A 23,767-nucleotide genomic window follows, 5' to 3' on the forward strand; every position below is an offset into this window, starting at 1 on the left:
TGGGTCCCACCCTGTCTCTTTTGGCTTGAGTATGTTCCATTCTTTGGAGGATGACTTCCTCTGGCTGTGGAAAAAGAAACAGTGGTCTTAACATGAAGTGTTATTTTTCACAACCGAGGAGGTCATCCGGCCCACCCTAGGATGCTCATCAGGTTTTTTTCTGTTCTCACAGTTTCCTTTTGGCAGGACGTGTTTGGGTGGGGGCGACTTCCAAGGCATTTAGCTTTGTAGGCCCCCCCTCTTCTTTTTGTTCTTCACTTGCCTTCTTGTTCCTAACTATATAATTTTTCCTATTTCTCTGAGAGCACATCAGTCCTGGAACTGGGGCTGGGTTGCCTCCCACACAGTAAACTAGCCACGCCTGCAGTTGTTGATTGGTCCTGTCTGCAGCATGCTCAGTATTCAACCCATACTTTGGAGGATGATCTTGGCTGTAAAAAAGAACACTTCATGGTAAGACCAACAGTTTCTTTCTTAGGCAATAGTCGCTGCTCTTCAAGTTAGTAAGGCATGACAGCAGCTGTTTCCCCTTCTGTGGTTTACCAATAAATAGTAAGAGCTCTGAAAATGATCTTTCTCTCTCTCTCTCTCAGGTGGTATATGATTAATTTAAAAATATGCTTACTTACCCTGCAGTCCATCTTAGTTTATTACCCATACATAGGTTTTTTTTTTTAATCTTTTGCCTGCTGAATGTTGAATTTATTTTACATTTTGGGGGCTTACAGTGGAACTTGTTCAAAAGGTGATGCAACCTTTTCTAACTTGAATACAGCACAAGAGAGCAATGTTGCTTACATCAGGGTCCAGGATAAGGCTTTCTTCTGCGTTCTGTGCAGTTACTCGTATGGGATATGTGCCTATGCTGAACTTTGTTTCGAACCTTCTATTGCTTAGTCCCAAGAATTTTGGTATGAACCACACCTCTATAGAGCAATAGTGCATGCTTGTGTCAGCGTAAACTCCTCGCGAAGTTTGAATGGATCACTGCAGTAAATTGTACACTAGAATAGGACCAAAACACAAAAAATTGCTGCATTTGATCTTGCATTGGTACAGCAGCCATTCCCTGAGTCAATGAGTCAAGGCTCATGGCAATGCTGAAAACAAGCAATTGCTCCTAGCTAGGGAATCATTGCCTCTGTTGGTTATGCACATGTGTGTCCTTGGTTCTTTTCTTGGCTTTAAAGGACAAATGATCCTTTAATATTAAAAAAGAAAATGAGCATGCTTGCATGGCCTTGAGCATTCCACTGTGCTGTCTCCAGCTACAACAGAACAGTGGGGATTCTTCATTGTAAGGCCTGAGGGCCAGTGGTGGTCCCCATCATCCCTAAGTGTGGGCCAATTTGTGCCCCCCTGACTACTTAGCAAAGCCTGGTAGCGTGCAAAGATGACCAGCATCCGTGCACTGCTGCATTTTGCCCAGCACCGGGGGGTTCCTTTTAATGGAAATGGAGCCCTCTTGAGCCCCTGCACCATCTGGGCAAGTGTGCATGGCGTGGTGAGAAGTGTAGCCCTTTCTTGGGCTTTCCCTATAGAGCTCTTGAAAGGGCCCCATCTCTCTTAAAGGGCCATCCCAGCAGTCACAAAATGACAGTGCTGTGTAGAGGTCAGCACAGTGGGAAATGGCTCTCCCTTTGTGTTCTTTTTTTCTTTTCTTTTTGCCAAAGTGGCCACTGCTTGGAAAAAAAAGTGAAGATCACTGTCTTAGCTGGACCAGTTTTAGCTTTGAAGGCCCTGACCTGGATAGACGTCTGTGGTGGAGAGACTTGGGAATTGAAATTTAGAACAGTGGTATGTAGCAAAAAGTAGGACTTTGGGTGAGTAGAGAAAAAAAGTAAACAAGCTCTTTTTGAAATATTACTGGCAAGAGTTAGATGGATGCAAAAATTCTCAAATGGAATTGATTTCTATAAAGAGGAAAACTTGATTGAGAATCTGCTCCTACATTATATATATTCAACTTGAAAGTTAGTCCATAAAATTACTAGCCGGTTTGAACTTTACTAGCTTGCCTATCTATAGATACCTTTGTTAGTCAATTGTAGTTTAAAATAAGAAATACATAGAACAAACTTCTGTAAAGTGATTCTGTCTGGTTGTCTGGAGATAATTGCTCTCCACAGATGAGTGGCAATTTACAAAATTGCTTATTTTGCTTGTTTGTGACACACAGATGTCCTGAATGAGTAAACTAACATACAACTTTAAAAGTTGACTTTGCCTGTCACATGTAGGAGATTTCTTGCTATAGCAAAGATTCTGTATGAGCTTCTCTTGCCTGAATATTGCCATAAAGAGTTGTTTTCCATAACAGATAATGTGCTTAGGGAGAGATGGCATGGCACAGTTCTGTGAAGGTTTTGTATGCTTAAAACAGGTTATGGTGGCAGACTTCAGAAAAGGGACATATTTATTTTTGAAATGGCTCCTAATTAGAAAATCTCTGAGCCATTGCAAATCAGGCCCACTCCCCATTTTGGATCTCTTCTTTGAGCATGCTTGAAGCCTCCATTGCTGATGGGAACTTGAGGAGCTGTGTAGTTTGTGTTGCTTCTGGCTCATTGACTGGAGAAATAATACTAAACAAAGTCCTACTAAAAATAATATTAAACAGTTCCCATCAGCAGTATGCTCAGAAGTCCAAGAATTCTCAGACGCCATCATTGCAGAGTCATTTTAACCAGCATATTTGGCTTCCCTCCACTCCAACTTGTCAAGTACAAGTAAAAGTGCTGTAGAATGCACTCCCTGTAGACATTTGTGGTTGAACATGCTTACCAGCCTTTAAAAGAGCCCTTAAGGTGCATTTTTTAAAGCCAGGCTTTTAGTAATCTTTAAATATTTTAAAAATTGTTTTAACAGTTTGTTTTATTTTACCTTTATTGTATTTTTGTGAACTGCCTAGAGCCTTTGGAGTTGGGTGATATATAAAATAAATAAATAAATAATAAATACAGGAAATAGGTGGAGGTATACTGGCAGAAGTGTAGGTTATGGTGGAAGAGTCTCCCCACTCCTGCCCATGGTATTTCTGAGTACTGGGGGGAAAGTCGAGACTTTCCTCAGAATTCCCAAGAGTTTCCCCAGAAGGCTTGGAAATTCCCACCCATTCAAAATCAAGATGGGCAGGTGTCCTACACCACTACTTAAATCTCATTTAAATCAGTATGGCTTAACAGTGTAGTTACAAGTGTCACTGATTTTATGAGCTTGATGTTGGCTGGTTTACACTGATAGTTTCTGTATTATGCCTTTTAAAACGGTTGATGAACAGCAGGGTTTCATTTAATTAGCCAGTCCTGAGTCATGCATCTCTTGAATATTCGTTGGAGCAGGTTTTAAACTGCATTTGCGGAGCAATTTCATGATAAGCTGATCTAATAGGCATGCATACTGTACTGAATAGAGAAAAGAGCTTGATAGGGTTGTTCTGGAAATGATGACTTGACAGTATCGCATTGCTCTGGAATCCAGCTATCAATAGTGTGTTAATCCAGCTAAGTGGAGAGCCTTTCCTAGGGAAATACAGTAGTCATGTGAGCAGCATAACTGCTTGTGAAACTGACCATCGAGCATGTAAACACCATTTTAGTGTGTGTAAATATATCCTCTGTTAAATATCTCATTCTATGTAATGCACTGAAGTTGAAATTATTGCCTGATTTTCCCTGCTTTTGGCAATGACTGCGCCTGATTTATACGTTCTGTATTGAGGGAGGAATACTTGGAGTATGCCCCAAATATGGAGTGGCCCCAGCTCAGTTGTAGAGTACATGCGGATGTTTCCAGCAGCTGCAGTTAAAAGGATTTCAAGTAGCAGGGCTGGAGAGATGCTTTGCCTGAAGACTTTGAGAAATGCTGCCAGTTGCAGTAGATACCATAGGGCTAGATTATCTGGGTGCATTTAGCAACAGTTATTCTTCCTGTGATGGTACATCTTCTGACTGCTGACATTGTGATAATGGGAATGGCTTCAGCTATTTTCATAATTACTTTGTTGACACATCAGTTTGCTTGTGGGTGTGCATACGTGATGGTTTTATTTACATTTATATGAAGGTTCTCACTAGGCTCAAATGTATGAACTGGCCTTCAGTTTTAAGCAAAGGAATGTGTGATGCTGCACAAAAAAGAGAAACATGTAAATAAACAGTTTTTTGTGCTTGCACAAAAGGGTTTTCAAGCATTAATAGATTCTGTAAACATCACCAAACAGGTGATGCCTCTTTCAGAAAGTACAAACTTTCAGAAAGTCCCAAGCTCAGATCCCATCAGCGTATACTTGAAGCTGAGGTTGTTCGTCCCAATGTGCAACTTGACACTTGTCAACATTGAACCACATTTGCCATTTTGTTGCCCACTCCCCCAGTTTGGAGAGATCCTTCTGGAGCGCCTCACTATCTGTTTTGGATTTCACTAGGTAAAGAATTCGAGGATACACAGACCATGAAAGCAGACCATATACATAAAGAAATATATATGCACCGTGTATAGTTATCTGTTCCAAAACTCACACACAGATCATATAAAATGGGTTATACCAAAATTGCAATTCAATAAATCTTTTCAATTCAATTAACATTTGCAATTGAACAAATATATAAATGTTTTTAACACAAGTAATCAATTAAACCTCCTATAATAAATTTACATACAATGATGAAACACACAGAATTTTGAGAGAATTGTGGGAGAGATAATTTCTATTTCATGAGTCCTGAATGTTGTTACTTGAAGGTCAAATATTGTATCCAAAATTGCTTTATGCATGTAAAATGCTATATAATGAAGGGGAAAAAATGTAAAAGACAATCCTTGTGGTTCCTTCAAAGTCCTTATTGGTCTTTACTTTCGTAGATTCTTTCTCAGATTCTTGCTCACACGTGTCCTAGGTAGATTTTAACCTGTTTCTTTCATCAGGAGAAATATTTATCACTTTTAGTGCCTCTGCACCTACCAGGGGTTTCATCTTGGAACTCCTACTGATTACAGGGTCTTCAAATAAAAATATTTATTTGAAATGCCAAGAGATTTCAGATTTTCGAAAAATCTTAAACTCCAGTATATGAGAAACCAACGTAAAATAGCATTTTAAAACAATTGGAATACTAAAGTTTTGGACACGGCACCACTGAGTTACACAGTGTGTGTGCTGTTACTGTTTTTGCCCGAGCTTCTGGTGAATTTTGTCACCAATGAAACATTGTCAGTTATTCAAATTGTATTGCACCTAATGTGATATATATGTATAATGCGAACTAGATAATTGTTAGATTGGAGTACCACCTCATTTAAATGAGAGGTGGTTATAGTTTGTATTCTTGGCATTCCTACCTACTTGTCTCACTATAAAGAAGGCTAGTTTGGGTATTTAAAAAAGTGGGTGGGGGGGAGGGGTGAAACGTCAAGAGCTATACTCCAGCCTTCAGGTTTGAGCTTTAGGTACTCAGAGCTGTTACCTTGCCCTGACAGATTAATCACTACTAAAAAATATGACCTTTATTAACTGCAGTTCACTAGAGTTCCTCATTCTCTTCTGGAAATAGGATAGATAGATTCATATAAGCAGCAGCTGTGGAGGTGGTGGGGGCACTTGTGCTGTTCGGTTGCACACCCACCTGTGGTTCTGCCCTTTTAGCACATACCACTCTCTCGTTTCAAACCTCCTAATTTATGACACCTGTGAGCAAAACAGGACAAATGAACAAAGTGAGAGATGTGTGTTGGTTTACATTATGATTAACAAATTATCATGTTTTTAGGACATACTTCCTTTTAAGATATAATCTCACTGTGTAAATTGCATGGAAGCATAATGTTTTCTAGCATGGACTATGTTAAAACGTAATGTTTTAACACTTAAGACATAATCAAAACATAACATTTAAAACATAATCAGCCCTCTGGGTTGATTCTGGACTTGATCTGAATTCATACTTATTACTGTGAGAATGAATTACTAGTTAGTCGGTAAAGTACAGAGGCTGTCCTATTCACTGACAGTAGACATTAGAAATGAATTTGGAGCCATCTTTCGTGCTTCATGTTGACCAGAGCACTCTCTCATATGAGATTTTTGTGTACTGAGTGAGAAGTTTATTTTGTGTTCAGTAGGTGAAGAAACCCCTCTGTCTATTAGATACCACCCCCAGTTAGCAAGCAATTGCCTTACCTGCTTCCTTTTCAGTAGAGCAAAGAACCATTTCAGTCCAGGCAAACCGGGGCTTTCCTTTCCCCAGCTTAAATCTTTTGTTGCACAAATAATAATTTCCCTTGTATCAGAGTTTCTCCTTTTGTCCCGGAAAGCAGTACTGGGGCATGAGTGGGGGAGGTCTCTGTCTTTACTGGATCCTATCAAAGTGCCATAGCTGTACAGAAGCAGCAGTACTCTGGGAAGAATAGAGGGTCTGTAATCATCACCAACTAGGGATGTGCACGAACCGGTTCGGAGGCCATGTTGGAGGCCTCCGAACCGGTTCGGAACCGGACCGGTCCGGCACTGGGGGGGTCTACCTTTAAGGGGGGGGTAGAACTTATCCCTCCCGCTGCTCTTCCCCCTCCGGCGCTGCATTTAGGAACCAAGTTTCTGGGGCAGCAGCGTTCCTCCCTGCCGCCCCTGCCCCCGTCATTGCCCGGAAGTCTCAGTAAAACGATCACGCATGTGTGCGTCACAGCGTGCACGCACCTGCCACCACCTTGCGTGCTCGCGCCGCCTATGTCACACGCACTCTGCATGTCTCTTGTGCATGCTGCGTGTGACGTAGGCGGTGCGCGCGCGCTGCGACGCACACATGCGTGATCGTATTACTGAGACTTCTGGGCAATGATGGGGGCAGGGGCAGCAGGGAGGAACGCTGCCGCCCCAGAAACTTGGTTCCTAAATGCAACGCCGGAGGGGGAAGAGCGGCAGGAGGGGTAAGTTCTACCCCCCCGCCCTTAAAGGTAGACCCCCCTCAGTGCCGGACCACGCCGCGGCGGTTCCGTGCACACCACTATCACCAACCCTTCCTTCATAAGTTGGACTACTATGAAAATATGTTAGGAAAGCAACATTTCCGAACGCTTAACAGAGCAAGCACTAGCTTCTTAATGTTTCTTAATAATAATAATAATAATAATAATAATAATAATAATAATAATAATAATGAAACATTAAGAAGCTAGTGCTTGCTCTGTTAATAATAATGATGATGATGATGATGATGATAATAATAATTCCCCCAGTGAGGCACTACCTTGGCGTGGTTGTGGGGCTTGCGTGCTCTGAGGAAGGTAAGAGCTATGCCAGAGGTCCAACCATACTGGACAGGTCTCACCAGAGGAGCCAGACGAAGAGTGCCTATCCCATCAACAATATGGTGAGACGTAACTTTAATAAATCTATACCGGATCGGTCATCACCCGGGTCAAAAAGGACCGCACCAGGTGCTGGCGTCCCTGGACATCTGGTGGCAAGTAGGCAACAGGACTCAGGATCTTCAGTTGAGCAACCAGGGCTGGAGACTTCAAGGTTACTGGAAGAAACATCGCTTAACCGAAAAAATATATACGAAAAATGCCAACAAGGAAATAATGATCTGCTAGTACAAGTCTAGTCCAACTAGAAGAGGTTATTTAAAAAGAATGTACCAAATTTGGAAAGAGAAACATCCAGATACAGAAATAACAGAACAAAGGCTAGCAGACCAGAGAAGATTCATAATAAGAAATAAAGTATTCACAGAAGTTGAGCTGGAAGAACTGCAAAGAGCAACATAGGCCCAAGATATGGAAGAAGAATTACCGTGCCTGAGCAACTGAAGAAGTTGCTCAGGTGCAGGTGGAGAAGGTGTTGGAAATAGAGGATGCCACTGTTGCTGAACTGTTTCAAAATCAAAAACAGGCAACCTCTCCTTTGCCTTCACCTCAAAAACCTGAATGCCGTTTAACAGAAAAGCAACAAGAACTAAAGCAAAAAATAACTGAGCACATGAACCACGCAACCACCAGGGTTCAACTTCCAGCGCTAAAAACAGTTGCCAAAAAACAACTTGCTCGGGCATTAAAAGATGTCAATGCTGCACTTGCAGAAATAACAACCAATAATTTGCAGGAAACAAACCAACTAATGTACAGTGCAGCAACAATAACAACACAAGAGCTGGGATATAAGATCAGTGGACCTGTAAAAAAAGAAAGTAGTACATCACCTAAATGGAAGATTAGATTAGAAAATAAAGTTGCCAGGCTTAGATCAGATGCTAGTAAATTGAAATATATGAAAGACAAGAACCTGAAGAATGAAAACACCAAACAGTATGTGATCCAAAAATACCACCTAGATTCAAGGAAAATTAGAGTGGTCCTGGAAATAATAAAGCAGCAAATAACAGCAGTGTCAAAGAAGATTAGCAGATACGAAGCCAGAATTACACAACACAGGCAGAATCTCCAGTTCCAGTCAAATCAGAGACGTTTCTACCAAAGCATAGAAGGAGCAACTGCAAGAAACGTAGAAACACCAAATAAAGAAGAAACAGTGCAATTCTGGGGAAAATTATGGGACAATCCAATAGATTATAATACAAAAGCAGGCTGGGTGAAAGAGATCGAAAAATTTAACAAACAAATGCAAGATCTAATAATAACACCAGAATTAATAAGTGAAAGAGCAAAGAAAACTAAAAATTGGACTGCACCAGGTGACGATGAACTGCATGGCTTTTGGCTTAAACACGTAACAAACCTTCATAAACAACTAGAAGAGGTATTTTCCAAGGGGACTCACTATCCCCTCTGTTGTTTGTAATCACCATGACTCCACTTTCACAAATGCTAAACAAAACAGGCCTTGAATACCAAACATCTAAAACATCAAGTAAAATAAACCATCTGCTGTACATGGATGATCTGTAGTTGTATGGAAAGTCCCAGTCAGAAATCGAATCACTGCTAAACACTGTCCATATATTCAGTAGCGATATAGCAATGGAGTTTGGACTAGACAAGTGTGCTGCATCAATAATGAACAGTGGGAAAATAACAAAAATGGAAGGAATAGAACTGCCCAATGGAAGCAACATCAAGAACCTGGATGAGAAATAACATTACAAATACTTGGGCATTCTCCAGGCGGATAACATCGCACACACTGAAGTTAAAAGAAAAATGGGAAGTGAATACATCAGGAGAGTTAGAAAAATCCTCAAGTCCAAACTCAATGGTGGGAACAACATACACGCCATAAACACCTGGGCTATACCTGTTATCAAATACACTGCAGGAATAATAGACTGGACCCAGGCAGAGCTAGAGATGCTAGCTCATAAGACCAGGAAAAGAATGACCATCAATCATGCTCTGCACCCCCGCAGTGATGTCAATAGGCTATACCTCCCTCGCAGCTCAGGTGGAAGAGGAATGCTGCAAGTCCTTCAAACAGTAGAGGAGGAGAAAAGAGGCCTTGAAGAATATATCAAGGACAGTGAAGAAGATGCACTTCAAATGGTCAATAATGAGAAACTATTTAACACCAATGAAACAAAGCAGGCTTACAAGAAAGAAAAAGTCAAGAACCGAGCAGAAAAATGGAAAAATAAGCCACTGCATGGTCAATACTTGCACAATATAAGTGGAAAATCAGACATCACCAAGACCTGGCAATGGCTTAAGAATGGCAACTTGAAGATAGAAACAGAGGGTTTAATACTGGCTGCACAAGAACAGGCACTAAGAACAAATGCAATAAGAGCAAAAGTAGAAAAATCCACAACAAACAGCAAGTGCCGCCTTTGTAAAGAAGCAGATGAAACCGTGGACCACCTAATCAGCTGTTGTAAAAAGATCGCACAGACTGACTACAAACAAAGGCATGACAAGGTAGCAGGGATGATACACTGGAAGATCTGCAAAAAATACAAGCTACCTGTAGCCAAAAATTGGTGGGACCATCAAATTGAAAAAGTTGTCGAAAATGAAGATGCAAAAATATTATGGTACTTCCGACTGCAAACAGACAGACATTTGCCACACAATACACCAGATATAACTGTAGTTGAGAGAAAAGAAAAACAAGTTAAAATAATCAACATAGCAATATCGGGATAGCAGAATAGAAGAAAAAGAAATAGAAAAAAATCACCAAATACAAAGATTCTACAAATTGAAATTGAAAGGCTGTGGCAGAAAAAGACCAAAATAATCCCAGTGGTAATTGGCACCCTAGGTGCAATTCCAGAACATCTTGAAGAGCACCTCAACACCCCAGGGGCCACAGAAATCACTATCAGCCAATTACAAAAAGCAGCTGTACTCGAAAAAGCCTATATTTTGCGACATCTATAATAACCAACAGTATTGATGATAAAATTCAGCCATCCCAGGGCCTTGGGAAGGACTCCATGTCTGGATAAAACAAACCAGTCAATAACACCTATCTGACTGTGTAAACAAGAAATAATAATCAATAATAAAAAATTCGATTCCTATACCACCCTTCCAAAAATGGCTCAGGGCAGTTTACACAGAGAAATAATAAATAAATAACATGGATCCCTGTCCCCAAAGGGCTCACAAGCTAAAAGAAAGATAAGATAGACACCAGCAACAGTCACTGGAGGTACTGTGCTGGGGGTGGATAGGGCCAGTTACTCTCCCCCTGCTAAATAAAGAGAATCGTCACATTAAAAGGTCCCTCTTTGCCAAGCTAGCAGGGGTTTCTTCTTGGACATTCTAGACTGTGTATGTTCAGTGGGATGTTGTGTGTGGCTTGACCTGACTTTCCTCTGCTACCCCCAATTTTCTTTGGTGTGAACACCAAAGTGAAAGGTTAGAGGACTTTGATTGCCATGGGAACTTTGCCACAAGGCAGTGTGATGTAATAGGTATGGTGTTTCATTTGGGCTGAGGAAACTTGGTTTCGAATCACTGGTCAGCTGTGAAGCATTGGCTGATCTTTTGGCTAAGTCACTGGCTGACATCCTGACAAGAGCCATAAAGTTCCAAGCACTACCTGCACTTTGCAAGAGCAGTCTAAGATTAGAAGCAAGTCATTGAGGGGCTCAGCAACGTTTTCCTGCTCTTGTAGAGGGGAAATGGGGAAGTTGAGCAAGGGCTCCATCATGCCCTTGCAACCCCTCTAAGTGTGTATGCTTCATTGGAATACTAGCCACTACCTTTTAGCTCAACTTAACTTGCAGGGTGGTTATGAGGATAACATTGGAATAATCCCATATACCATTTCCTAAACTTCTTGGAGAGAGGACAGAATTCACATATGCAGAAGGTGGGGAAGTGCTGGTAGCATATAGAGCCTCAAACATCCATTTAACGTATTGATCAGTCCCCCTTCATTTAATTTGTTTGCCCCTGGCCTTGTATACAAGAGTATTAAGAAATGTCTGAGCTTCCCACAGAGTAAAGACCATATCCTCTTTGGGGTTCTATGTCATTATGACATCATTCTGAAATCCTTCTATTATGTGAACACATGGAAATTGGAAAGGAATTTATAGTCTCTTACTCTCTGGGGGAGTTCAGTTTTAGAGGACTGAGAAGAAAATAATGAAGACCATCTCTTTCCAAGCTCTGCTAAGAAAACTGGTTTAGTTAATACAAAATTGGTCCTATATGCCATATACAAGTCCACTTTTTAATACTATTTTCCAGTAATGACACATAACTTGACACTGCAAATTCTATCTAGCTAACATCTATATATATAATTCTCCCGGCCCAGCCCGGCAGCACGGAGTTGGTGGTGGCGGGACTCGGCCCGCCCGCACAGATGTTCTGCGCCCGCGCCCACTAGTTTCTTTATAAAAGTTGAAGAAAAGGAGTAGTTTGGAAGCTTAGTGCAAAAATATTTCGCTGTCGCTATGAGTGATATATGGTAGGTAGAAGTATGCTTATGCAAGATTGCAAAACCACCAGGACGCATATACTCTCACATACACATGACCTATAGGGGACACTTTCCAAAATGGCCCCACGATGTCATTGTGAAAATTCCTCAGTAGGCTGTAGAGCCTACATTCTATAAATGACCCCTTGTACCTCCCCAAGTGGCCATGAACAAGTCACAAAAACCTTTTTATTCCAAATTTCTCTTGCCACATACTGTAGATACACGCTCAGGTAGGTCTGTAGGAAGTGACTGTAGCCAGATTGGGAACCTGTTGAATTTCTGGCTGGATATTTACTATATAGATGGCATTTTGGGGAAGCAATATCCCTTGTACAGATGCATCAGGCAGAAATTAATCAGTGGTATCTCTAGCAAGTGATTGGAGGAACTTCACCTATTGAATTTCTGCCTAGATGCATCCCCTTCAACCAGTTGTCCAGCTGAAAGACCAAGGCCAAGTAGATGCATGGAGCCTCATATCTAATGCAAGCATAATATACGAGGCTGTGCATAGTCTTTGCAGTGTATATGGCACAGCAGTTAAAATTCGAACTTTAATCATTTCCATTCTTTTTAGAGCATTTGTGAAAATTTAAATCATCTTGACTCTCATCTTAAAAGGAGGGTTTTTGTTTACTGAACTTGATATTATTTAATGGCTTGATGTGGTTGACTAAAGAAAGAAACCTGTTTCCTTTGGATGATATGATTTTTGGGTCTTTTTTTGGCTCATAAATGGCATTAAAAATCCTATGTGGAAAGCCAAATTTGGAAGAGAAAACCTTTTGAGGATTATTGGCAGCCACTTAGGGAGGTTGAATAAACATTTTTATAGCATTTAGGCTCTGCAGCCTACTGAGGGACTTCCACAACAACATTGTAGAGCCATTTTGGCAAGTTTCCCTTACAGGCCCCAGTACGTATGCGAGAGCATATTTCCTGGTGGATTTACAAACTTCCATATGCATCCAACATCTACCTGCCATAAGCTGTTGGGAGTCAGAAGAGAAATACTTTGGCATAGACACCAAACCTCTGCATTCGAGGAGGCAATGGGGTAGTTGCATGTGGGAAGAGAGTGGAAGATAAATATGTACATTTGTTCTGTTTCTCAATCTCCCTACTTGGCTAACATCCTTCACCAGTTCAAGAATGAAAGGCGGGATTATTGTAGAACGTTTGCTGCTTCTCTGGACCTGCCAATAGAGGTTGTTGTACCAGAGAAGTTGGAGAGATCTTCCCAAGGTTTACTTGTGTGGTAGAATGTTGTGGATAAAAGAGGCTTGCCTGCCTATAATCTACTACACGTAAAACCTAGATACAACTGAGCTCCTCGTGCTGCCCATTTGCTTTGTTAGACCACACTTATTTTTTGGCTGTAATCAAGTTGGAGTGGTGATCTGTAGGTGAGCCTGTTTTTTAAAAGAGTTTGTTGTGCTCTGTCTTTTTTAATGTAGTAGCGGGGAGATGCGTTGTACAGATGCAGTTTGGTGTATCCATTATTTTCTACTTGATATTTAGATCTGTTGTGGTCAAACATAATATGTTTCTATGTGCTTATTTTGAGTGTAGTTTATGCTCCTCGGGCAACAGATTTTTATATGAAAATGACCCAGTGCTTTATTATTTTTTAAGTATTGGGATGAAAACCACAAAAAGTTGGTTATTTTTAGAAAATTTGATTTTTAAAAAAAAAAGCAAAGTAGTGTTCTTAATGAACATTTGCCCACTTACCATTTCTGTTTGGTTTTGTACAGAACAATCTTAGCTTCGTAAAATCTGTTACAAATGTTAGGCATCCTCTCTTACTAGTATAATGAAGATTTTAAGCTCATTCAATCATTATTTTAAGTTTTTGTATTCCATCAGCGATTTAGTCTGATTGAATTACTTCTAAGTCACCAAATAAGGTGAAACTTTTTCAGTTATTGCCTAACATGCTCCTATTTATGCATACTTCAAAGCAATCATATTTTAAAATGTCAGCTCTGCATGGTATGCAGGGGTCATCTTCTCTTTTAAAGATATATTAGTATCTGTTTTGCAATTGGGCATGGTTCTTTTTTTTTTTTTTTAAAGTTTTCTGTCTTTTAAAAACAAATGGAATGAATGACAGCTATTCAGAGTGTGGCACCATTATTTAAACTGGTTATCTTACTTCAGTTGGTCAGAGTAAAGTTTCTCCAAATTGGTTTCATGTGTGAAAACCTAGAGAAGTCTCTGGAATGGTGACATGTGATATTTCTCACACTGCTCTTGGAATTGGAGGGGCCCCCCCAGTTGTTTAAAAGAAGTGTGTTTTAAAAATAGTTACTCTTGTCACTTCAGAAATATTTAAGCTATTTAAATTCAACATACCACAAGAAAGATAATTTTTCTTAGCACCATGTTTGGCTTTTAGTGGGAGTACTCCTGAGCACAATAGTTATGCCACTTTTGGAGATGAAACATACATGGTTTTAAAAAGAGCTGTGCTTTCTAGCAGGCACAAGACTTTGAAGTTCTCTGAAATAACACCTGTCCTTGGTATTCCTCCCAGCATTAAGCTGTTTAATGGATCATCTTTCTTTTATGGCGCCCTGCTAAAAATGTCAGCTGGACCAGTTTGGAAATAAGGTTTTAATTCCTACTAGCTGACCCCGCTCAGAGCTAGGGGTGTGCACGGAACCGCCAACTGTGGTCCGGCACTGGGGTGGGAGGTTCCTTTAAGAGCAGTGGGAGGGTATACTTACCCCTCCCGCCGCTTTTCTGCTCTCTTGCTGTAATGTTCAAAGTAATTGGGGCGGCAGGATACCTCCCTGCCGCCCCTTCCCCGACGTTGCTGGGAAAACCTCCCAGCAGTCCTTTGTGCACGCGCACACGTCACAGAGACGTGAAGCGTGCGCTCGTCTCTGTGACATGCACGCGCAAAGGACTGCTGGGAGGTTTTCCCAGCAATGTCAGGGAAGGGACGGCAGGGAGGTATCCTGCCACCCCAATTACTTTGAACATTACGGTAAGAGAGCGGGAAAGTGGCGGGAGGGGTAAGTAAATCCTCCCGCCGCTCTTAAAGGTACCCCCCACCCCAAACTGAACCACCGGTCTGGAGGCCTTTTCAATGGTCTCTGGACTGGCCGGGCCCATCCCTACTCAGAGCATCTGTGCAGTTGTGTACTGAGCCTGTGAAATCCCCCCCGCAGCTCGCCCGCCCTCCCCCCCGCAGCTCGCCCGCTCGCCCAGCCTCCCCCCTGCCGCTCGCCCGCTCGCCTTAGTTACAGCTGGGGGTAGACTCATGAATAACCAAAATGATCCTGCACAATAACTAAATTGGTATACAGGCAATAAGTGAAACTGTGGAAGATAGGGATGTGCACGAACCTGTTTGGAGGTCCTTTTATGGGCCTCCGAACAGGTTCGAAAGATGGGCAGTTCGAAATGGGGGGGTACCTTTAAGGTTGGGGGAGGGTGCTCTCATCCCTCCCACCGCGTTTCCCCCGCTAGTGCTACACTTTAAAAGGGTCACAAATATTGAGGGACATCTGTAGGTGTTGGAATTGGGTGAGTTGTAAATCGGTATTCATAGCCTATCTTGTGCTAATAACCAGTTTCACATGGGGAAGTGAGATTTCTTCTGACACTTGCCCCCCATTTGTTTCTTTTGCCCTGTTTGTTTCTAGCATTCATTTACTACTGAATTATTTTCAATGACTTGGGTTTTATGAATACTGCTGCAAGACCAGTCAATACATGCAGTGCAGATTTACACACTTAGCAAGCATGGTGTAGTGGTTAGAGTCCTGGACTAGGACCTCAGAGACCTGAGTTCAAATCCCCATTCAGCCACGATACTTGCTGGGTGACTCTGGGCCAGTCACTTCTCTCTCAGCCTAACCTACTTCACAGGGTTGTTGTGAGGAGAAACCTAAGTATGTAGTACACCACTCTGGGCTCCTTGGAGGAAGAGCAGGATATAAAATGTAAAAATAAATAAATAAAATAAACCCTGCATAGACTTACTACAGAGTAAATGAAGGCTTTTTGAGGGGTTTATGCTAGACATCATCTAATTGAAGAATGGCTACTTATTGCACCAAATGGTGAGGCAGGACAACACCTAATTTGCAGATTCAGTTGGCTGTAACTTGCATGGTTTGCATACTAAGGCAAGGTGTGGACTTAATGAAAAAGGCAGGTATCTTGAGTAGCAGCAAAAAGGCAATGGTGATACGACTTGTCACATTTTAAAATGTCATAAATCAAGTTGTGTTTTGCAATACATTGAATAACCATCTTTATTTTATTTGCAGAGCACCAGAAATCATATTAGGTTTGCCGTTTTGTGAAGCCATAGACATGTGGTCACTGGGCTGCGTGATTGCGGAACTGTTCCTTGGATGGCCACTGTATCCAGGAGCCCTTGAATATGACCAGGTAGTCAAACTTTAGAGTACTTTATGGTACCTTTTAAAAAGGATGTAGTCCTGTGCACACTTATATGGGGAATAAGCCCAACTGAAATGGGCAAGAAGGCAATTTTAAACAAATGTTTACCCTTTCCCCCAAACCCCCATAGGATCTATGGGGGTTTGAGGGAAAGCTTTAAAATTTGTTTAAAATCACCCCCCTCACCATTTCTTTTATGAGTTGGGTAGTAGGCAACACCCATCAGGCCTACCACCCAACCCTCTTTGGTGTTCCTAGGAGCTTCTAATGGGGGATGAATAGGGTGTTTTCGAGTTTCCTCATTGTTCCCTATGGCTGGGACAAGCTGCACTCGCAGTGTGCACACACAAGTTGTGCATTGCAATTTGCAATGCATTTTGTAACCCTGCCTTGAAATTCGCTGCAGAAGCACACAATAAGGGAATCTGTCCCTCCCAACACAGAGCACACATTTTGAACACAGTCCAAAAATAGCCAAAAAAGAATTACCGACTCAGAATCCACTGCCAGCCACAGTGGCTGTGTTGCAGTAACATCATTGGCACAAGTTGCGCTCTGACACACAATTATGACTCCTTACTTCCTAGCAGTGTAACTGCTGCCACATCAGGACCCTTACTTGGCAGCAAACATAGCCATAAACTCAACTAGAGCAACTTCAGCTACATCTTGACTGAGTACACCTTGCAATGAAGATTGCAGAATGATGAATGAGGCACAAGTTAGTCTCTAGGCCAGACATTGAGCTCATCACAGCAATCATCAAGAAATCAATCAATCTTTCCCTCTCCCACTCTTCTCACCACAACACTAGCTCACAAACAAAACCAACCATAACTCAAGAATGGCAGTCATCCAGATTCTGCCTTGGTCAATCTGAGATCTAGCAAAACCAGATAGTTATAGTAGCAATAGCAGAGCATATTAAAGGCAAAGCCCACTATCCATGGATTCGCCATCTGCCATTTTGTGTATCTGCGGTTGGGTAATTCACACCTGACCTTGCCATACATAGAAAAAAATGGGTTGAAAGGGGTTAAATTCTTACATCCGTGGGTCGGTGGTTCAGAGGTCATTTCTGGCTGCCATTTTAAGAAAAGGATCCATTTTGTGGCTGATTTGTGTAAAAACCCCATAGAAACAATCTCCCTGTGATTTTTCATGGGGGAAGCCTGGATTTTTGACGTTTGGGGAGCATCGCTGGAGGCCCGCAGAGCAAAAGAGGGCACCCTACTTCATGTGTCCCCCCCCCCACCCAGTTTTTGCCCATTTTTTCAGTGATTTTCAGGCCTCTGGGAACCTAACTCCCATGCAATGCCATTGCCCTAATGACTTGATATTTTCCTTTTCCTTTTGTGCAGTAATTGTGAAGAACAGAACCTCCGTGAATACAGAGGTCCTCCTGTGTATACTTGGTGCTGAGAAAAGAAAATCAAACCTTCCTTCCTCCTCTGTTGTATTCCTTCCTCCCCCTTATGTATTCTAATGTATTCTGCTGATGTATTCTGTTCTTCTTCAAGAGAGGTACAATATAAGGACTCTCTCTCTCTCCCAGTCCTTTTGCAATACATTTCGAAATTGCCTCCTTTTGTTGCCCTCTTCCCTCCTCACCAGCCATTGGGGGCACAGTTGCCTGTGACAACACTTGATTTGTATGATAACAAGCCAACCAAGAACCAAGGAGATTGCAAGCCAATTGGAATCCACTGCCAGAAAACCAACCAGCAAGGGGAAAATAGGCTTCCAAAATGGTGCTCAGAACATCACAATGTTTTGATTGAAACCATTATTCTGCTCTGAGCTAGAAACAGGCCTTTTATTTAAAGGATGTTCTATTTAGAGCTTGAAACACTCGAAACAACCCATATTGATCTGAAACGTTTCACCGTTGAAATGTTCTGCACATCCCTTGTATAATGTGATTGAAAAATAAACCATATTTCTTTACTCCTCCCAGATTCGTTACATTTCGCAAACACAAGGCTTGCCTGCAGAGCAGTTGCTGAATATTGGAACAAAGACGACAAGATTTTTCTGTAAAGAAACAGATGCACCACATTCTGGTTGGAGACTAAAGGTAATGAGAGTCTTTGAGAAGGCAACGTGTTGCTGTGCTGTATGCTTTTCAGCTGTATGCTTTAAGGAATAGGGCTGAATTGAATGTGGTGGCACATTATGTGAACGTTTAAGTTAAGCTAACTGGCCTGTAGTTTCCCAGACCCCCCTGGATCCCTTTTTGAAAATGGGAGTTAAATTAGCTACTTTCCAGTCCTCTGGTACAGAGCCCGATTGTAGGAATAAGTTACGTAATTTTGCTAGGAGAGCAGCAGTTGCACATTTGAGATTATCTCCTAGCAAAAATATGTAACTTGTCCCTACATTCAGCACTGTATCAGAGAACTGGAAAGTAGCTAATATAACTCCCATTTTTAATCACCTCACTAGAACCAGCGGTCATTCTGTGAAACTAAAGGCCAGGACATTTAGGACTGACAAAAGGAAGTACTTTTTCACACAGTGCATAATTCATCTATGGAATTCCCTGCCATGGGAAGTGGGAATGGCCACTAGCTTGGATGGCTTTAAAAGAGGCTTGGACAAATTCATGGGAGGAATGGTCTATCGATGGCTGCTAGTTTGGTGGTTATAAGCTTCCTCCAGCCTCAGTAGCAAGATGCCTCTAAAAACCAGTTGCAGGTGAGCAGCACCAAGAGAAAGGGCATGTCCTTGCCTCAACCAGTCCAGTCGGGTGGCCGCATACCTCCCTGCTGCCCTGTCCGCTCCTCGGACCAGAAGTAAGCGGAAGTACCAGGTGCACAATGTGTCCATGTATACATGTGCGGGCCAGGGTATTTCCAGTCCTAGGAGCGGATGGGATGGCAGGGAAGTACGCTGTCGCCCCGCCAGATTGGTTTGCAGTGGAGCACCAGCAGGGGAAAAGTGGAGGAAAGGGTAAGTGCACTCTCCCCCGCCCTTAAAGTCAACCCCCCCCGCCTTCGAACTTCCCCCGCTTAGTTCTGTACACATCCCTAGCATCTGGTAGGTCACTGTGTGAAACAGGATGCTGGACCAGATATGTCTTGGGCCTGAACCAGCAGGGCTGTTCTTATGTTAACATTTGTCCCTTTTCTCAGTGGTATTTTGGGGATGGGGTATTTTGCTGGGGAAGATGCTACAAAGAGAAGTCATGCCCCCTCTGTGATGAGACATCCCGCCCCCCCCCCCCATCAGTAGTTAAGCTTTAGGCAGAGAGAACACTTAATTGGGCCTTTCCACATCCTAGATCAATTTTAGTGGTGTGTCCGGGAATGTTATAATAGCTAAGTCGTAATAGCTATACGGATGTTTATATACTGCTTTCAACTAATGTCCTCAAAGCAGTTTACTTGGAAAAATAAATGAGTTCCCTGTCCTCAAAGGGCTCACAGTGTAAAAAGTAACCTAGGGTAAGCACATGCAACAACCACTGGAGTAATGCTGTGCTGGGGTTGCATAGGGACAGTTGCTCACCGTCTGCTAAATATAAAAGAGTCATCACTTTAAAAGGTGCCTCTTTGCTCAGTTAGCAAGGGTTAATAGTAGCGGTCATTGTGATCTAGTTTAGTTTGTCTTTAGAGACAACATCATGTAGCCAAAACTAACTTTACTGTGTGGTGGTGTCACTGATATTGGAAAGAAAGGCTGCTAACATCAGGCTATTGACACAAGAAAGATAAGCTGGTATGTGTATATGTGCATCTTTTAGGAGAAGCCTTTTTCATGCCAAAACTGTGGAGAATGTTTGGATTATTGCTAGGAAATGGGGAAAATGATTATTAGGTCTGTGTAGTTGGATATATCCAGTAGTGATATTGAGTCCAATATCTAATATATTGGGAATAACTCTGTTCCGATATAAGGAAACCTATATTGTGGCAACTGTTTTATGGAATAATACAGTTATGTGATTTGACATTGGGATAGCATATGGATTGCAATGCTTTTGTAAAAATTCCAACGTTATCAGAACTTGAAGCAGTTTAAAACAAAGTTTTAATTATGGCTCAGACTTTCCACAGGCTAGACCTTATTAGGCAGCTATGAAAGATTCTGCTAGACCTAATTCTACACTTGTCAGCAGAGTTGTTTTAATATAAAATCAGCCTTGATTGCTGTGTCCATCTCTGTATGTGAAGCATCTCACATGGACCATACATCTTTTCCTGTCCCTCAACTTTTAGGAAGATTTAGATATCGCCTATCCTTCTCTGATAGGACAGGAATACAGAAGGCCTCAGTGTTGGTTTTCTGCTGAACAGTGGCAGATAAACTTAGAAAGTAATTCCTTTTCTTTTTTCTTTGGAGGTCCAGCTCCTCTGTGTTGAGAGTGTGTGTGTGTGAGTGAGAACACAAATATGAGAACACCAGCTTACTACTCAAGGAAGCAAGCAGGATTCAGAAATAGAATTCTGTTTTCCTCACCTCCTCATAATACACTGAAGTAGTAATAAAGTTCTTCGGCACACACTCAATGTGCAAAGTGCTGCAATCATTACTTTGGTCAGTCTTCACAGATAACCCACGTGCAAAGCTGCTACTATTCCCATTTCCCCCCAGATTTGCAGTTTGGGATATTGATAGATCCAGCATTGTCACTGAAAAGCCAAGTGGCATTTAAGGCACACAGCAGTTTCTGTTTACTTACTAAGCTGATTTCTGCCAGCTAAGTGTACCTAACAGTTGAGCCTCCTGGGCAGAGAGAGCCTAGTCAGTTACCCTTGTTAAAACTTCTAGACTGGATTGCTGCAGTATAGTGAATGTGGGACTGCCTTTGAGGAATCTCTGAAACATCAGTTAATACAAAATACTGCTGGTAGGTTAAGTGAGACCAACTGTAGGAAATAGATCTCTTTTGTGTTCTAATTACATCTCTGGCTGCTGATTTGTTGTAGGATGTACTAGTGATTACCTATAATAACGTAAATGACTTGTGGGGAGGGTACCAGGATCACCTCCTACAATGTCAGCTTGCCTGAATCCTGCATTTGTCATTGGAGGCCCTCCTCTGTGACCTCTTAACTGGTCAGGTGGGTGGTGACTGGGAGAGAATATTGTCTGCTGCAATGTCATTGCTAGAGAATTTTTTCTGATGGCAACCCTGATATCTTTTTATTGCCAAATAGCAACTTTTCTTTATCTAGGCTTGGTTTTGCAGCATGCTGTATAGTTTGTCTTAATTATTGCTTTATCATTCTACTGGATTTTATTGATCTGTTGACTTGTTTTCTGCTTTTTTAATTTAGAGTTTTTATTGTATTTGCATGTTGTGTTAATACCAGTTGAAACATGTTGGTTTTATGCTGAACGCTGGCAGATATTTTTTTAAAGTAATCCCCCCGTCTCCTGAGAGTGAGCTGATGCCAGGAGCATTTGCCTATGTGATTCATGACAAAATGGAATTTGAACCTGACTTCTCTCAACTGTAGTGGTCTTTTTATACATGGAGGCCACATTGGCTCTTACCTATTGGAGGATTTGGACTTCCTCATTGGTGGTTTGGTGATAAATCTGGTTTAGTTACCTACCACTTATTTCAGAAGTAATGTGGTCTCGTGTTGAAGAGCCATTTCTGTAGTACTTAAACAAAATATTTTCCATATACTGAAATGACCACATCTTTACAATATCAAAGTGAAAACAAAGTAAGAATTACACAGGGCTGTAGTATAAGATGCTGTTGATTTTATCAACATTGTGAATTTTTCCTAGCATATTGAGAATGTATAAACCTCTTGTTTCTCTAATTGATGAAGACACTGGAAGAGCATGAAGGAGAGACAGGGATGAAATCTAAAGAAGCCCGAAAGTATATTTTCAACAGTTTGGATGATATAGTGCATGTGAGTAGATACACACGCTTTGCAAAAGTTTTTTTTGTGGTGGTGGTAGTGGTTTTTATATGTCTGTCTTTCTTTGGAAAAATTGCCCCTCCCTACTATTTAAAGACTTTTGTTTTAACTGGTATTTTGGATATCTTGCTTTCAGAAAGAACATTATATTACATGATGTGGATGTATTTTCATAGTCATTTCTAGTTGTTCTGCCAATGTGTATGAAAACTTGATTCCCCCACCCCCTTTAAAATATTGTGGTTCTTCATGTAGCCTCAGCTCTTTAAAAATGTAGATCTCCTTTCCTCCTTGCCTATATATGAACTTTCCCTCCAGTTTTATCACAGTGTCATGTTCCCCAAAGCTAGTAAAGTTAGGACAATTGTTTCTCTTGTACATTGCAAATAATCTTGGTTCTGATTAGTTTGGACTAATATTTTAACAGATTGAATCTCTATTTAGCTTGAGATATGAGGCACAGTTGTTTTGGGGCAATGCCAATCTACATGTTGAGTTGAGTGACATTTAGTCTTCCCTACCCCCTTCACCTGCATTTCTCATCTCTTCCTGTACACTTATTTGTATCATTCAGTGCCTCTAAATGTGGAGCAATATGCAGTGTCAGATCCTGCTAGTAATATAATTAAAAATGAGAGTTTATTAGGGAAATAAAGGAGATAAACTCAAATGCCCACTTGTTTCATTCTGACTTTTCATTGCATATTGTTTGTTCATTTTATTGCCAGGTGAACATGGTGATGGATTTGGAAGGAAGTGACCTGTTGGCAGAGAAAGCAGACAGAAGAGAGTTTGTCAGCCTGTTGAAAAAAATGCTGTTGATAGATGCTGACTCAAGAATCACTCCAGCTGACACACTGAACCATCCTTTTGTTACCATGAAACACCTCCTAGATTTTCCTCATAGCAACCAGTATGTTGTATAAAACACTTAAAAATATTTCTGGATGAGCCTCTCTGACAGGGTTGTATGTTGGTGCTGTTGATTCTGGTGGTGTTCCTGTAACATTGGATTTTGGGTCAAGTTCTCATGATGTTTCTTGAGGATTGCAACAGAGCTACAGTTTCAGAAGCTATGGCCCCTTCCCCCATACACTAGCACCTCATTTATTGTGCTGCAGTTGTACCATCTTCACATGAATTGCAGTGTCGCTGAAGGGAGACTCATCCAGTGGTCCCTCAAATATTTTTCATCTCTGTGCGGAATGAATTTTGTTCTGGGTGGCAGTATCAAGGCAGTGTGTGTGTGCACCTGCATTCAGAATAGGGCCTTCCTGATTCAACCTGAGCGGGATCTAAATTGAACTGAGCAGACATCCAAAAACTTGTGAGTGTGTGCACGCCTTAGATGGAACATGAACTAATCCTTCATTCATGAGTGATAGCAGTAGCTTCATTCAACTCCCCCCCACTTGCCCCCCACAGCTAGCTGCTACTCTAGTAGCAGCTCCACTCTACTCTAGTGCCTCTTCTGTGCATATATAGCAATAGCACTTACATTTATATACCGCTTTATAGCCAGAGCTCTCTAAGCGGTTTACAATGATTTAGCATATTGCCCCCAACA

General features: G+C 41.6%; 1 protein-coding gene across 9 annotated transcripts in view; it reads left to right on the forward strand.

Annotated features, from left to right (window-relative positions):
- The window catches only part of HIPK3 (homeodomain interacting protein kinase 3), a 109,912-nt gene that overhangs the window by 63,831 nt on the left and 22,314 nt on the right, over window positions 1-23,767 (forward strand). For all 9 annotated transcript variants that reach the window (XM_053264558.1, XM_053264586.1, XM_053264564.1 and 6 more), the window contains 4 exons: window positions 16,177-16,300; window positions 18,270-18,389; window positions 22,105-22,191; window positions 22,929-23,113. In XM_053264558.1, the coding sequence (XP_053120533.1) occupies window positions 16,177-16,300; window positions 18,270-18,389; window positions 22,105-22,191; window positions 22,929-23,113 (516 nt within the window). The remainder of the gene's footprint in view (window positions 1-16,176; window positions 16,301-18,269; window positions 18,390-22,104; window positions 22,192-22,928; window positions 23,114-23,767) is intronic.

Source organism: Hemicordylus capensis, chromosome 1 (genome assembly GCF_027244095.1).
Source record: "Hemicordylus capensis ecotype Gifberg chromosome 1, rHemCap1.1.pri, whole genome shotgun sequence".
Taxonomy (NCBI): Eukaryota; Metazoa; Chordata; class Lepidosauria; order Squamata; family Cordylidae; genus Hemicordylus; species Hemicordylus capensis.